This window comes from Xenopus tropicalis, chromosome 1, assembly GCF_000004195.4.
Source record: "Xenopus tropicalis strain Nigerian chromosome 1, UCB_Xtro_10.0, whole genome shotgun sequence".
In the NCBI taxonomy this organism is placed as follows: Eukaryota; Metazoa; Chordata; class Amphibia; order Anura; family Pipidae; genus Xenopus; species Xenopus tropicalis.
This window is the reverse complement of record NC_030677.2, coordinates 100,259,563-100,275,637: the sequence shown is the minus strand read 5'-3', so window position 1 is coordinate 100,275,637 and position 16,075 is coordinate 100,259,563. Positions and strand designations below refer to the sequence as shown.

General features: G+C 38.5%; 1 protein-coding gene across 4 annotated transcripts in view; it reads left to right on the top strand.

Moving 5' to 3' along the window:
* sbno2 (strawberry notch homolog 2) overlaps nt 1–16,075 on the top strand; it is a 61,362-nt gene that overhangs the window by 36,669 nt on the left and 8,618 nt on the right. For all 4 annotated transcript variants that reach the window (XM_018096879.2, XM_002937381.5, XM_018096883.2 and 1 more), the window contains 19 exons: nt 456–599; nt 1,051–1,168; nt 1,302–1,407; nt 1,570–1,723; nt 3,201–3,377; nt 3,680–3,777; nt 4,067–4,146; nt 4,273–4,461; nt 5,144–5,268; nt 5,353–5,484; nt 7,926–8,061; nt 8,277–8,389; nt 8,565–8,636; nt 8,978–9,086; nt 9,927–9,995; nt 10,212–10,355; nt 10,454–10,548; nt 13,243–13,335; nt 13,623–13,754. In XM_018096879.2, coding sequence (XP_017952368.2) covers nt 456–599; nt 1,051–1,168; nt 1,302–1,407; nt 1,570–1,723; nt 3,201–3,377; nt 3,680–3,777; nt 4,067–4,146; nt 4,273–4,461; nt 5,144–5,268; nt 5,353–5,484; nt 7,926–8,061; nt 8,277–8,389; nt 8,565–8,636; nt 8,978–9,086; nt 9,927–9,995; nt 10,212–10,355; nt 10,454–10,548; nt 13,243–13,335; nt 13,623–13,754 — 2,286 coding nt within the window. The remainder of the gene's footprint in view (nt 1–455; nt 600–1,050; nt 1,169–1,301; nt 1,408–1,569; nt 1,724–3,200; nt 3,378–3,679; nt 3,778–4,066; nt 4,147–4,272; nt 4,462–5,143; nt 5,269–5,352; nt 5,485–7,925; nt 8,062–8,276; nt 8,390–8,564; nt 8,637–8,977; nt 9,087–9,926; nt 9,996–10,211; nt 10,356–10,453; nt 10,549–13,242; nt 13,336–13,622; nt 13,755–16,075) is intronic.

The following is a 16,075-nucleotide window of genomic DNA, read 5'->3' as shown; positions in this document are numbered from 1 at the left end:
TTTTGATTTGGGCAAACACTGAACCCCCTGCAAAGACTCTAAACCTGAATATTCATATTTGAATTAGGGAATAAAAACCACTGTGTCATCTCAAATTGTGTTGCCTATGGTTATTTATGGGCTTGAAGTCTCATGACTTTAAGGCTAATGGCATACAAGGAATGCAACTGGTGGCAGAGAAACATGTCACATTTTAGTATTTTTGGGTTGAAAACTACTTGTTACAAAAAAATATTGGGTAGTTTCCATTTGTTAGTGAGCTAGGAATACTGTAAAAAGTGCTGTATTACTCATATATATATATATATATATATATTTATATATATATATATTTATATATATATATATATATATATATATATATATATATATATATATATGATATACCAGTATTACATGTTAATAACACTTGCTGCAGTCTTTCTTTTTGACCTCTGTAATCCTGTCACCTTCAGATTAAGTATGGGGACACATCCTCCTCAGAAGGGGTTCTGTTTGCCACTTATTCAGCCCTGATTGGGGAGAGCCAGGCAGGAGGACAGCATCGCACACGTATTAAACAAATCAGAGACTGGTGTGGAGAGAAATTTGATGGAGTGGTATCCTTCCTACTGGACATGTAGTCTATCTGAGAACAGGCTATATAAAGCAAAGAAATGAGAGTTATAGTGCATTTGATGCTGTCTTATTTATTGGTTAATACATAATTCAAAGGAGTCATTAACCTATAAATTATATCCTTGTAAACTGTGCTTACTGAAGTCATTAATTATTACCCGTGATTAATTGCCTAATTGTTTACTAGACTCATTGAAATGTGTGTACAGTGTTATAGAATATCATACCCAATAAAATATGAGAATAGTAGGTCATATCGGTATTCCATAAGCTCTGTGAAAGCTCTTAGCTGTGACCTTGTGTCTTTATATGGCTATTCTAATCTGCCTTAATTTTCAATAATTGCATTATTTCCTATATATTATTTAGATGTGTATTTGTTAATAAAGTGCTGCTGCTGTTTTGTATTGTCCTTGACTGTTTGTAATGCAGATTGTGTTTGATGAATGTCATAAAGCCAAGAATGCTTCTAGCACCAAAATGGGGCGGGCGGTGCTGGAGCTGCAGAACAACCTACCTATGGCAAGAGTGGTGTATGCCAGCGCCACTGGTCAGTGCACTTCTTTCTTCCTATCTCAAAATTCACAAATGCTCTACTTTATCCCTTGCACTTTTCACCCTTTTTCACGGTTGCTTGGTTTTACTTGGTTACTTCATCCAAGCTTCTTATCACTCTGTCACAGGTGCTTCTGAGCCCAAGAACATGATCTACATGAGCCGTTTGGGAATTTGGGGGGAGGGCACATCCTTCAGCACTTTTGATGACTTCTTGCATGCAATTGAAAAGAGGTAAAGCACAGAATATAGGTTGAAAGTGAGCTCAAACATCTTTGGGAAATGTAGTATTGACTTTGGGTATCCACAATAAAGGCATATGTATGATTTTTTTAAACTTTAATAAATGTTATATATAATAGCTTGTACTAATGATACATGATTTACTTTGTACAGGGGTGTAGGTGCCATGGAAATTGTTGCCATGGATATGAAAGTGAGTGGCATGTATATTGCAAGGCAACTTAGCTTTTCTGGAGTCACTTTCCGAATTGAAGAAATTCCCTTGGAGGAGTCATATAAACATATGTATAACAGAGCAGCACAGCTGGTAAGAAGACCTATTTTCTGGTACTTTGTAGACATCTGTGTATTTTACATATGTGTTGGAATAAATTATAAACCAATAAAGAAGTATGAGAACAGTGAGCAGGTATAAAGCATAAACAAATAGTATGCAAGGTGTTATATTACTTTTTGCACCCAAAATTTCAAGTATAGTCAAAAGGAATGCCACATGTTGAACAAGGGCTTGATTATCTCTCCAAAATACACTTGGATATGTTGTTCACCCTAAAATTAACTTTTAGTGTTTTGTAGAGCTTAATATTCTGAGACAATCTGCAATTGGTCTTCACTTTTTATTTTCTGTGATTTTTTGTGTTAGATTTTTGTTCATCAGCTCTCCAGTTTGGAATTTCAGCAGGTATATGGTTACTAGCGTTCACATTACCCTAGCACCCAGGCAGTGGTTTGAATGAGAAACTGGAACATGACTAATAATAAAAAGTAACATGAACAATAAAACTGTCTCACAGAAAAATAGTTTTTGGCTGCTGGAGTCAGTGACCCTTTTAAAGCTGGAAAGAGTGAAAAGAAAAAGGCAAATAATTCAAAACCTAAATATGAAGACCAATTAAAAAGTTGCTAAGAATTGGTCATTCTATAACATACTAAAGGTTAATTTAAAGGTGAACCACCCTATTAATGTTTGTTACAATGTTTTTGCACTTACACTAATGGGCTTATTTTTTGAGTTTGTGAATTTGAATTTAAATTTCAAAATAGAGTAAACTCCCATATCGAATGCATGCTTATTTATTATTAAGGACAAATCATGTGATTAAAAAACTGCAGTGCCTCAAATTTTCGGGTTTACACGCAAAAGAAAACAAAAAGCTTGAAAGTAAAAATTTGCCAAATGTTAAATTTAAGATATTCAAGTTTTCAGGTTTTTTTCCACTTAATAAATACCAGAAATTCAAGTTTTTGAACCATAATTCAATTTGATAAATTTCTCCCTAAGTTTCAGGTAAAAACAAATTCAAAAACAATAAGCATAATGCCTGTACAACAGAAAACATTTTAATTGATGCAGCTTTTCTACTGACAAGATGTGGTGGCTCACTGTGTGAGTCACTTCTTAGCACAAATAATATAGATAATACAGATTTGTTACATAGTCAATACTAATAGATCTAGAAAGTATTTCAGTTGCATGTTTGGTGCTAGGAAGGAATTCTTATTCTGAGGATAAGTTGCGAGCTGGTCTTTAGTAGAACTTTGCTTTCCTTTATATCAATTTGTAGCATTTTTTGGAAAGTAATTGTTTTGCAAGAAGGCAGTATATTATAATAAAAGGGGTCATTGGTGATTCCCTACATTTTTATGTAAGTAGAAAAGCTTTGTGAATTTAAATGTTTTGAGTTCTACAAATAGTATTCTGACTGTATAAATCTTGTATTACAATTGTTGCTTTCCCTTGAATTTACCTTCATGCCATTTTTATTATATTTTTGTCTTTTCAGTGGGCAGAAGCATTAGTTGTTTTCCAGACTGCTGCAGATTGGTTAGGATTAGAGTCACGAAAATCTCTCTGGGGCCAGTTCTGGTCAGCTCATCAGCGGTTTTTCAAGTATTTGTGCATTGCGTCTAAAGTGCAACGCCTTGTGACTCTAGTCAAGCAAGAACTTGCAAAGGGCAAGGTAAGAGACATATGAATTTAGACAAGGAATTAGATTTTAAGTGAAAATATTTGCTAGTGAAGAGGTATAAATGAACCATTTTGACCATTAATTATTCATTTTGCTGAATGAAAATGAAAGTGTTATTCTTTGCTATAGCTGTTATCAGTTCTATCGTTACTATTTTAATGTTTATTTTCACAAACTAAATGAGTTGTATTTTGTTCCAAATAAAAACTGTGTTTTAATTAGTTGTGGTTGATAGCCCTGTTACTGCATACAGTTTCTAAAACTTCCATTTTGTCTTGTCACTTATCCCACAGTGTGTGGTCATTGGTTTGCAGTCAACAGGAGAAGCTCGTACACGAGAAGTCATGGATGAAAATGATGGTCATCTTGATTGCTTTGTTTCAGCGGCAGAGTGAGTGGGAACATCCTAACATTTGTATGTAGTAGTAGTGGAGAAGAACATACAGTATGTATACAATGTATTTAGCCTGTTGGATGTTTACATGTTTTTATGGGATTTAATTTTGAATGTATATTTATGTTTACCGGTCTAAACAAAAACTAAATGCACTGTGACTTAGTACTATAACAATAAAGCAATGAGACCTTCCAAGGGGGCGCTGTAGGTGTTTTCTAGCACCAGCACATGGCTATTTTTTTTCTTCATTCTTACTTAACTTCTTAATTACTTATTCTTTTAGGGGTGTCTTCAGGTCTTTGATACTTAAACATTTCCCATCCACAAAAAGAAAACGTGAAAAAGCCATGCAAAAGAGAAAACGTATGTAAAAAATCCAGGCAACCAATTGCTCTAATTTACCATTGCACACTTTTGCATAGTTTCTGTATTTCCTCGGTTAATGTTTTTATTTCAGAATTATTTGGTAATTAACACTTTGTCTTTTAGGGAGAGGAAAGCCTCGCAGTGGAAAGATGTCCCGTGGAGATCTGGGATTAATACGTATCAGTGAGGAAAGCAGCTCGGATTCTGAAGGAGGGTTGGATAGTGATTTCAACTCTTCACCTGAGTCATTTCAAGATGATGATGTAATTTATATAGAACGCACAATGAATGGAATGACTCTTCCTGATCGTGGTGAGTTGCTTTTTGGCATCTGTGTGAAATATACTAGAAAATATCTTGCTGATGGGTAAAATGATGTGTGTAAGGAGAGTAAGCCAAAGGAGCTTATGAGCAATTAGGCTGCCTCCCAGGAATAATACTAGGCATGAATAGGCAAGACATTTTAAAAAATGAAGTATGAAAGAACTGCATGTAGGCACATTCCTAAACTGCTCTTCTCCATGCAAAAGTCTTGAGATAACTTCTGCATTCACTTGTGTAGCTAGTTCTGTTCTCAGTAGAATAGATAATGGAAATGGAAGCCAAATATGTGATGTGAGCTAGTTGAAAAAGATAAATTAACAGGACAAAGGGTCTCCTTTCTCGACATATTCCATCAGCTAGATATCTGGTCTGATAAGTGGAGACTTACTGCAGTATCTGGCAGTGTGTTAGTTTACACTAATTTCCTTAGCTACCCCTGGTATTCAATAGATATTTCAAGCAAGTCAAGTGATGGTTTGCTAATATTTTTAAAAAGATTTTGTTGAAGTCATGCAACATTTTTATCATTTTGGTGTAATATTCTACATGACATCTGGACCTTTTATTTAGTTAATGTATACATTTTTTTATTTACATATGATATTTATATAATTTAATTTACAGTTTTTTAATATCTTGTCAATCAATCCATTTAATTAATTTCCATTAGTTCCTGAAGTGGACCGTCTGAAGATGGAGCTTCTAGCAAAAGTTGAGACATTAGGAAAGGAATTACCTCTTAATACTCTGGATGAGCTTATAGATCAGTTTGGGGGTCCAGAAAAGGTGGCCGAGGTAAATATTAGTTTCCTAATATACTTTATTTTTTTAGTTTCCTATGCACCAGTTGGATACAAATTTCCCTTTTATTCCTTGCAGATGACTGGGAGAAAGGGTCGTGTGGTTCGTAAAAGTGACAGAACTGTTCAGTTTGAATCTCGAGCTGAGCAGAATCTATCCATAGATAATGTAAATCTAAGAGAAAAGGAACGTTTCATGAACGGAGAAAAGGTAGATTACTTAACTGAAGGCATTCTAAAGATCTTTCTACTTACACCTTTACTTTTTTTCTTATATGTTCATACATTATTCCTGCATTCAGTTGTGCTAAAAATATTTATGCTAGTGTCATGCATCTGCTTTTTGCTAAAGGTCCCCATACATGGGCAGATCTGCTCGCTTGGCGATGTCGCCAAGCGAGCGGATCTTCTCCCGATATCCCCCCCTACGGGTGGGCGATATCGGGAGAACCCAGGATAATTCGATCATTTGGCCCTGGGGCCAAACGATCAAGTTATTACGATGGGCATAGGAAAAGTCGGTCCGATGGTCCATCAACGGGCCGATGCGGTCCCGGATCCGACTAGATTTTCTAACTCCCGTCGGGAGTGCCCATACACGGGCTGATTAGCTGCCGAATCGGTCCTAGGGACTGATATCGGCAGCTACTATAGGCCCGTGTATGGGGACCTTTAGTCTTCATTAAGGAATATACATTGATACAGAAAGAAAATACATTGAAAGGATACTGCTGAAACTAGTAGCTAAAAGGGATACAGACATTTTGTCTAAACTTTTTTTTCAACCAAGAATTTTAGCATCTCTCGCTCCCTTCACAACAACCCTCTTCTTTCCTTGGGTCTCTATTCTGACTCTCAGGAAAAAGATATCAGTGTTAACCACACCCTGATAAACTTACAATAACCCCCCCTCCCATAGCTAGTTATTTAGAGTTGGCTGACCCATCAAACCAACTCTTTATAAATACTTAGATAACCATGTGATTAGAGTTGCCATTTTATTTAGTTGGACCAAAGGAAAACTTTCTCTTGTATGGTTATTGATGCATGCATGGTAACCCTCTGATCATGACTGGTATCGGTTGGTTTTGTAGTCGTGCAGGTTTGAAAATGTAATTTCCCATGCACCACATCAGATGAGGGGTTGAAGAGCTCCTGCTGCATTGTTTGTCCTCTGCATGAACGAAAGAAAGGGGGCAATACATTATGTGGCATAGTGTATGTGGGCAGATCAGTCAAAGAGCAGCTGAACCATGTTTGGGCACATTTAAATGTGCTCTTTACTGATGGAAACTTTAACTAATTCAATAATTGGCTCAATAAAACTTTAAAGAAGGCAGTCCCTGGCCCCCCACTTGACTAGAACTGTTCTAACTTAGTTTTTTTTATGAAGGAGAATTTCAGCACACTTGAGAACATGAAGCAGAGAGCAAAGAAAGGTCCATCTTATTTTAGAACACACCATCTTATTTTAGAACACACATTTTATATATATATATATATATACCGTATATACTCGAGTATAAGCCGAGTTTTTCAGCACCAAAAATGTGCTGAAAAAGTCACCCTCGGCTTATACTAGAGTGTGATCCCCTGACAGCGGTTCCTGCTCCAGCCTGCCCCACCAACCCCACAGACTACTTGTGCGCCGCTCCCCTGCCAGCGGTTCCTGCTCTAGCCCGCCCTGCCAACCCCACAGACAACCTGTTTGCGCTCTTCTTCGCACCGCAGTAGTTCCTGTCTACATAGAAGTCGAGGCCGGGATTTCTGCAGGGGAGCGTGACGTCACTTCCGCCCCAGGAACTACTGCGGCGCGCAGAAGAGCGCAAACAGGCGCACAGGTAGTCTGTGGGGTTGGCAGGCGGGCTGGAGCAGGAACCGCTGGCAGGGGACCGGCGCACAGGTAGTCTATGGAGCTGGCAGGGCGGGCTGGAGCAGGAACCACTGGCAGGGGATCATACTCGAGGTAGTTATTTTTTCTATATGGCCTAAGCGTACATTCTGCGTTTCAGTGAATACTAATGTATAAGTGACATTGTCACTTGCTCTCCTTCCTACCTAAATAAAAACCTGCGCACCCATACCATGTAACACTCGGCATTACAGGAGGGTTGCAGTTAAGCAAAACAGGTCTGAAACACTTCTTTTTCTTTCTTGTGAATGTCCTATTATGTCTTAACCTGTCCCATAATTATATTTTTGTTATATTTTTTTTTGTGTTATTATTTTCTGTGATATAACATTACTGTTTTACTGTTTGTTTTTATTTATGTTTATTATGCACCCGCTTGGAGGTGTCAGTGGGTCTTTGTGTGCTGTTTATTCACTTTGAAAAAGGCTATTAATTATCATTAATTACCAGTACCGTAATTTAAACCTACACACATACAGTACAGTATAGAACAAAAAAAAAAAAAATTACCACCACCCTAGGCTTATACTCGAGTCAACAAGTTTTTCCAGTTTTCTTAGGTAAAATTAGGTACCTCGGCTTATATTCAGATCGGCTTATACTCGAGTATATACGGTATATATATATATATATATATATATATATATATATAAATTTCACTGTCCGCATTTTTCTTTCTCTCACGTAACATTTTCTTTCCTCTGTAAAGACACTGCTACAATGTTTTCTTTTCTTCTCAGTTGGTAGCAATAATCTCAGAGGCATCAAGTTCTGGGATCTCTCTTCAAGCAGACAAGCGAGTCCCTAACAAGCGGCGACGTGTCCACATGACACTTGAGCTTCCATGGAGTGCTGACAGAGCCATTCAGCAGTTTGGTGAGGATCTTAAATTACCAAAATTGTACATAATTGCCTTCATGCTCTTATGTGTATTTATCATGGTTCGTATTAATTAGAATATAGCTAAGTCTCATCTTTTTTTCTTTTAAAGCACAACTTTGTTCTTTTCACTCTGCACATGATGTACCTACCTAGCTTAATATGACTTCATAGTATTTGAAAGTAACGTGCACTCTATACGTTTGATACAGGCCGCACTCATCGTTCCAACCAGGTGTCTGCTCCTGAGTATGTCTTCCTAATCTCAGAACTAGCAGGAGAAAAGAGATTTGCTTCTATTGTAGCAAAAAGGCTAGAGAGTCTGGTGAGCAATATCTTTCTGTTATTATCCTTTAGATGTACAGCATTGGCAGCCTAAGTCCTGTAACATTTATACAGCCCACACAATCAGGTTGATCAGGAGACAATTAACCTGCCTGTATGTTTTTGAAGTTTGGATGGAAAGTCCATGCAATTTACACATTTCTCTTCCTTATCAGGGAGCTTTGACTCATGGGGACCGGCGAGCCACAGAATCCAGAGATCTGAGCAAGTACAACTTTGAGAACAAGGTATGAATGAAGGTCATAGTTTTTGTGGTTTATGCTGTAGAGATTCCATGTCTAGTTTGTCAGCATAATTAATTAATTTCTTAATTAAGAAATAAAGTATAAAGATGAATAGTCTTTGGTCAATAGTAAGTACCTATTGAGCCATATGCTTTCTCCTCTGTATCTTAAAAGTTCAATTGTACCCTCAGCAGTAAGGAGTGATCAGTGTCTTTTCCAGGCCTAATTTCAGTACATACTGCTTTTGTCGTTGTTATATTTCCAGACATTCTTTACTGTACAGTAGTGCAGGTTAGTGTTACACATGTTAAAAAAAAAAATTTTTTTATCATCTTCCCCCACAGTATGGGACAAGGGCTCTCGAGCAGATTTTGTCTGCTATTCTAAATCAGACACAGAGAGAAGTGCCTCCTCCAAGGGATTATCCAGGAAGTTCTAAAGAATTTTTTCAGGGTGAGATGACTCTTTCTACAGTCCCACGCAATTATGCCATTGATTGCTTTTTTACAACCCATTCCTGGTGTCTCGCACCTTTCATTATTATGCCTGATTTTTACCGTCCACATATGGTTAATTTTTTCTTCTTCCTTTAAATCCATTTTCAGTATTTATTTATATGAACTATTTTATAGTTAATTACTAGTTCTTTTGTCTTTGCTTTTTTTTTTTTTTTTTTTTTTTTTTTTTGCATATCATGATATATTATTATTTTTTCCCCTAAAATTATGTTGATGCCTCCTTTAGAATGGCTTTGTTCTTTGCACATATGTTTTCCCCATAAGTATTTATAATTGATTATGCATTTATACCACCTGTTAAAGGAACAGTAACACCAAAAAATGGAAGTGTATAAAACTAACTAAAATATAATGTGTTGCTGCCCTGCACTGGTAAAAGTTGTGTGTTTACTTCAGAAAGTCTACTGTAATTTATATAAATAAGCTGCTATGTAGCCATGGAGGCAGCCATTCAAAGGAGAAAAGGCACAGGCACATAGCAGATAACAGATAAAACACTATTGTATTCTACAGAACTTATCTGTTATCTGCTATGTAACCTGTGCCTTTTCTCCTTTTTTCCAGCTTGAATGGCTGCCCCCATGGCTACACAGCAGCTTTTTATATAAATTATAGTAGGGTTACTGTAGCAAACACACCAATTTTACCAGTGCAGGGCAACAGTGCATTATATTTTTATTACTTTAAACTCTTTTGTTTTTTGGTGTTACTGTTCCTTTAAGTTATAATATTTAGAATTTTTTTTTACCCCTCTTAATTCTTTTCTTCCCTTTAGAAATAAAGCAAGGGCTTCTGTCTGTGGGGATTTGCTGCAGGGAAACAAAGCATAATGCTATTGATAAGGGTAAGTGCAAGTGCCTCTTTGGTTAGGTCCACCCCCATTAATTTTCAGTCTGTGTTCTTTTGATTAGTCCTCTTTTTATTAATTATTTTCTTTAATGTCTACATCTGTTTTTCAGTCTTTCGTTCTGTGTTTTTTTAAATTTTATTCATCATTCTCTTGTCAGTTTCTGTGCCTCTCTTGTTAATACAATACACATATTATCCTTTGCTATTGCAGAATGTTCAGTCACCAAGTTCCTCAACCGGATGCTTGGGCTTGAAGTTCATAAGCAGAACAGCCTCTTCCAGTTTTTTTCTGATACATTTGATTATCTTATTGAAAAGGACAAAAAGGAAGGAAAATATGACATGGGCATATTGGGTAAGAATTATGTATTATTGTGGAAACATTGATTCATGAGAACCAACGATTATTGCATATGAAAAATGCTGTGACAACAAATTTTGTTTATTCCTCAGATCTGGCCCCTGGAGTGGATGAGATTTACCAAGAGAGTAAAGAGACTTTCATGACACCTGGACACCCTCAGGATGGACAAGTAGTATTTTACACGGTGGGTAGGACATCTCTGTGAGGTGTATTCTTTACCTTCACTTGACTTACTGGCACCAGCAGCACACAAAATAAACATTTAAAAGCCAATCAAGTTCAATTCTTCCAAGTAAACTCAGCACACACAAACCTATACTGACCTATCTATACACTCATATACATAAACTATATAAGCCAACATCAATACTATCTGTAGATTTTAGTATCACAATAGCCTTGAATACTATGCTTGTTCAAGAACTCATCCAGGCACCTCTTAAAGGCATTAACAGAATCTGCCATTACAACATCACTAGGAAGGGCGTTCCCCAACCTCGCTGCCATCACCGTGAAAAACCACCTACACTGCTTCAAATGGAAGCTCCGTTCCTCTAGTCTAAAGGGGTGGCCTCTGGTGCACCGATCATTTTTATGGGGAAAAAAAAGAATATTCCCTATATGCCTATAATCCCCTCTAATATACTTGTACAGAGTAATCATGTCCCCTCGCAAGCACCTTTTTTCCAGAGAAAACAACACCGACCTTGACAGTCTAACCTCATAGTTTAAATCTTCCATCCCCCTTACCAGTTTAGTTGCATGTCTCTGCACTCTCTCCAGCTCATTAATATCCTTCATAAGGACTCAAGCTCAAAACTGCACCGCATGGTGAGGCCTTACCAGAGACCTATAAATAGGCAAAATCATGTTTTTCATGCCATTTTTTATATACAAGACAGCACTTTATTTGCTTTAGTAGCCACTGAATGACACTGCCAGGAATTAGACAACTTGTTATATACAAAAATCCCCAGATCCTTCTCAATTAAGGATACCCCCAACACATTACCATTTAGTAGATAACTTGCATTTATATTAATTCTACCAAAGTGCATAACTTTGAAGTTGTCCTCATTTTCCATTTTGTTGCCCAGTTTTCCAATTTAATCATATTGCTCTGCAAAGTGGCAGCATCCTGCATGGAACTTACAGTTTTGCACAATTTAGTATCATCAAGAATAGAAACAGTACTTTCTATGCCCACCTCCAGGTCATTAATAAACACGTTAAAACAGGGGTAGGGAACCTATGGCTCGCGAGCCAGATGTGGCTCTTTTGATGGCTGCATCTGGCTCGCTGCCAAATCTTTAATAAAAAAAATAACAGGGGGCGTGGCCTGCGCTCGACGGATAGAAGACATGTTCTAAGCCTTAGAACACGTCTTCTATCTGCCCAGCGCAGGCCACGCCCTCCTCCACATCGCATCCACATCCGGCATCCTTAGCACCCACCCTACCTTGCCCCTGCACTCGGCGGATAGAAGACGTGTTCTAAGCCTTAGAACACGTCTTCTATCTGCCGAGTGCAGGCCATGCCCTCCTCCGCATCCGGCATCCTTGGGACCCACCCTACCTTGCCCCTGCACTCGGCGGATAGAAGACGTGTTCTAAGCCTTAGAACATGTCTTCTATCTGCTGAGCGCAGGCCACACCCTCCTCTGCATCGCATCCGCAATCAGTGTCCTTGGGACCCATCCTACCTTGCACCGCAGCATCCGCAGCATCCGCAGCCAAACATATTGTATGGCTCTCACAGAATTACATTTTAAAATATGGCTCTCTCAGCCAAAAAGGTTCCCGACCCCTGCGTTAAAAGGTAAAGGACCAGGGACTGATCCCTGCGGTACTCCACTAACAACACTGGCCCAATTAGAAAATGTTCCATTTACCACCAGTCTTTGTAATCTATCCTTCAGTCAGTTCTCTATCCAATTACAAATATTATGTTCTAGGCCAATATTTCTCAATTTTATCATTAACTTTCTGTGAGGTACTGTATCAAACGCTTTATCAAAGTCTAAGTAGTTGACATCTAGTGCCATTCCAGCATCGAGGTTCCTGCTCACCTCTTCATAAAAGGCAACTAAGTTAGCCTGGCAAGATCTGTTATGCATAAAACCATGCTGGCACAAACTTATAGTCTTGTGATTTGCAATCTAAGTATCTTATCCCTTATTACCCCTTCCAAAAGCTTTCCAACCACTGATGTCAGACTAACAGGCCTATAATTTTCAGGCTGAGAACGGGATCCTTTTTTCAATAACAGCACCAGATTAGCAATTCGCCAGTCTCTCGGCACCATGCCAGACCTCAATAAATCCTGAAAGATTACATGAAGAGGCTTGGCAATCACAGCGCTAAGCTTGTTTAATACCCTGGGATGAATACCATCCAGTCCTGGACCTTTGTTTACCCTTACATGTTCGAGTCTTATTTGAATTACCTTCCGAGTGACCCATGCATCAGTAGTTATATTACTAGGATTGGGTCTATTAAAAGGGAAGCCTGGCTCCTCAGTTGTATAGACAGATGAAAAATAATGTTCGGTATTTCTGCTTTTTCCCCGTTCTCATGAACCAACTGAACCCCCTGTGATAATAAGGTTCCCACCCCTTCTTGCTTCATTTTTTTTACTAAGTAGATATTTAAAAAATAATTTTGAATTCCTTTTACTCCTAGCTGCAATACCCCTTTCCATCTCTTTCCTTGTACATGATGAAAGTTTCTGCTGTCCCAGCTAACTTGAATGCTTTAAAAGCATGTTGTTTTTTTTTACCAACCTCGACACTATTACTTTTATTTAAAATTAAATTGTTAGTTTAAAGAAGTAATTTTTTTAATGCAGCTGTTTCATTAACATTTTTATTCATCAACAGATCAGTGTTGATCGGGGGATGAGCTGGGCAAAAGCACTTGAAAAATACCAGAATCTTAAAGACCAACACGAAGGCTTCTACCTGTCTTACAGGGTATGTGAAATTTTTGATGTCTCTGAGACAATTCGGACTTTGCAGCTCAGAACAAAAGATTCTGTGGTTGCACCAATGTCCATGGATAATTTATTGTCTGAAACAAAGTCAAACAAAATCCTATTCATCATGACGGTAAGAGAACCACTAATGGATTTCTGAGCTTTATCAGAATAAGGAATAGGTATACTGTATAGAAGAATAAGCTTTTACCTGCCCCCAAATTGTGTTTTACTAAATGACTGTGTTTGCAGACCATGGAGTATACTTTATGATTTGTTTTAAAGGCTCGTGGGACAATGTTTTCAGCAGTTTTAGCAGAACATCGACATGGGAAGTACTTCAACCTGTACAAACCTAACATTGGAAGACAGAGCCAGGCTGAAGCGTTGGATAGTCTTCTCAGTAAATATCACAAGGTGTGTTTACACAGTGAGCAAATATGTATATATGGCCAATAAATGTGTAACATAGTAACATAGTAAGTTGGGTTGAAAAAAGACATACGTCCATCAAGTTCAACCATAATACCTATATATAACCTGCCTAACTACTAGTTGATCCAGAGGAAGGCAAAAAAACCCCATCTGAAGCCTCTCTAATTTGCAGAGGGGAAAAAATTCCTTCCTGACTCCAAGATGGCAATCGGACCAGTCCCTGGATCAACTAGTACTAAGAGCTATCTCCCATAACCCTGTATTCCCTCACTTGCTAAGAATCCATCCAGCCCCTTCTTAAAGTTATATAATGTATCAGCCAGCACGACTGATTCGGGGAGGGAATTCCACAACTTCACAGCTCTCACTGTAAAAAATCCTTTCCGAATGTTTAAATGGAACCTCCCTTCTTCTAAACGGAGTGGGTACCCTCGTGTCCGTTGGAAAGACCTACTGGTAAATAAAACATTAGAAAGGTTATTATATGATCCCTTTATATATTTATACATAGTTATCATGTCACCTCTTAAGCGCCTCTTCTCCAGTGTAAACAGACCCAACTTGGCCAGTCTTTCTTCATAACTGAGACTTTCCATACCCTTTACCAGCTTAGTTGCCCTTTTCTGGACCCTCTCTAACTCAATAATGTCCCGTTTGAGCACTGGAGACCAAAACTGAACAGCATATTCTAGATGGGGCCTTACCAGCGCTCTGTTAAGGGGAAGAATAACCCCCTCCTCCCGTGAATCTATACCCCTTTTAATACAGCTCAAAACCTTGTTTGCCCTTGCAGCTGCTGCCTGGCATTGCTTGCTACAGCCAAGTTTATTATCTACAAGGACTCCAAGGTCCTTCTCCATTATGGATTTGCCTAGTGCAGTCCCATTAAGGGTATACGGGGCTTGCATATTTTTACATCCCAGGTGCATGACCTTACATTTATCCACATTAAATCTCATCTGCCACTTAGCTGCCCAGATTGCCAGTTGGTTAAGATCCTGCTGCAGGGATGTCACATCCTGGATAGAATTGACTGGTCTGCAGAGTTTTGTGTCATCTGCAAACACTGATACATTACTCATAATACCCTCCCCTAAGTCATTTATGAACAAATTAAACAAAAGTGGACCCAGTACAGAACCCTGAGGGACCCCACTGAGGACCTTATTCCAAGTAGAGAATGTACCATTAACAACCACCCTCTGTACCCGATCCTGTAGCCAGTTTTCTATCCATGTGCAAACGACCTCACTAAGACCAATAGACCTTAGCTTAGAAAGCAGTCGTTTGTGGGGAACGGTATCAAATGCTTTGGCAAAATCCAAATAGATTATATCTACTGCATCCCCACTGTCCAGCTTCTTACTTACCTCATCATAAAAAGCAATTAAATTGGTCTGACATGACCTGTCCTTCATAAAGCCATGCTGATTACTGCTCATAATGCCATTCTCCACTACATAATTTTGAATGTGATCCCTTAACAAGCCTTCAAATAACTTGCCCACCACGGATGTCAAACTTACAGGCCTATAATTGCCAGGCTGAGATCTTACTCCCTTTTTAAATATGGGAATGACATTCGCCTTCTTCCAATCCCTAGGTACCATACCTGATGAAAGAGAGTCTGAGAATATCAGAAACAAGGGCCACTGCAATTCTGCCCCTAGCTCTCTCAGTACCCGAGGGTGTATTCCATCTGGCCCAGGTGCCTTGTTTACATTTATCGTGTGTAACCCTTTAAGCACCATATCCTGTGCCAACCACTGTGTAGTTGGAGCTGAGGCAACAGTGCAGCTATTGGGTGGGACTTGGCCCACTGGCTCCTCTACTGTATACACAGAAGAAAAGAACTGGTTAAGCACATCTGCCTTTTCTGTATCCGCTGTAACCATATTGTTACTATAACTCAATGGGGCCACACCCTCAACCTGCATCTTTTTACTATTAATATACTTAAAAAACTTTTTGGGGTTAGTCTTGGCCTCGGCCGCGATGTGCTCCTCATTTTCTATCTTTGCCTTCCAGATTGCTGTTTTACAACACTTGTTACAGTGTTTATATTCACTAAACGCAGCTACTGTCCCCTCTGACTTATATTTCTTAAAAGCTTTCCTTTTTCTCCCTATTAACTTCTTTACCTCAGAGTTAAGCCACATAGGGTGATTCTTAACACTTCTACTTTTTCTTATTAATGGAATAAATTGAGAACAGTAATGATGTAATATCATTTTAAATGACAACCATTTCTGCTCTGTGTTTTTATCAGAAAACATAATGCCCCAATCTATGCCCTGAAGCGC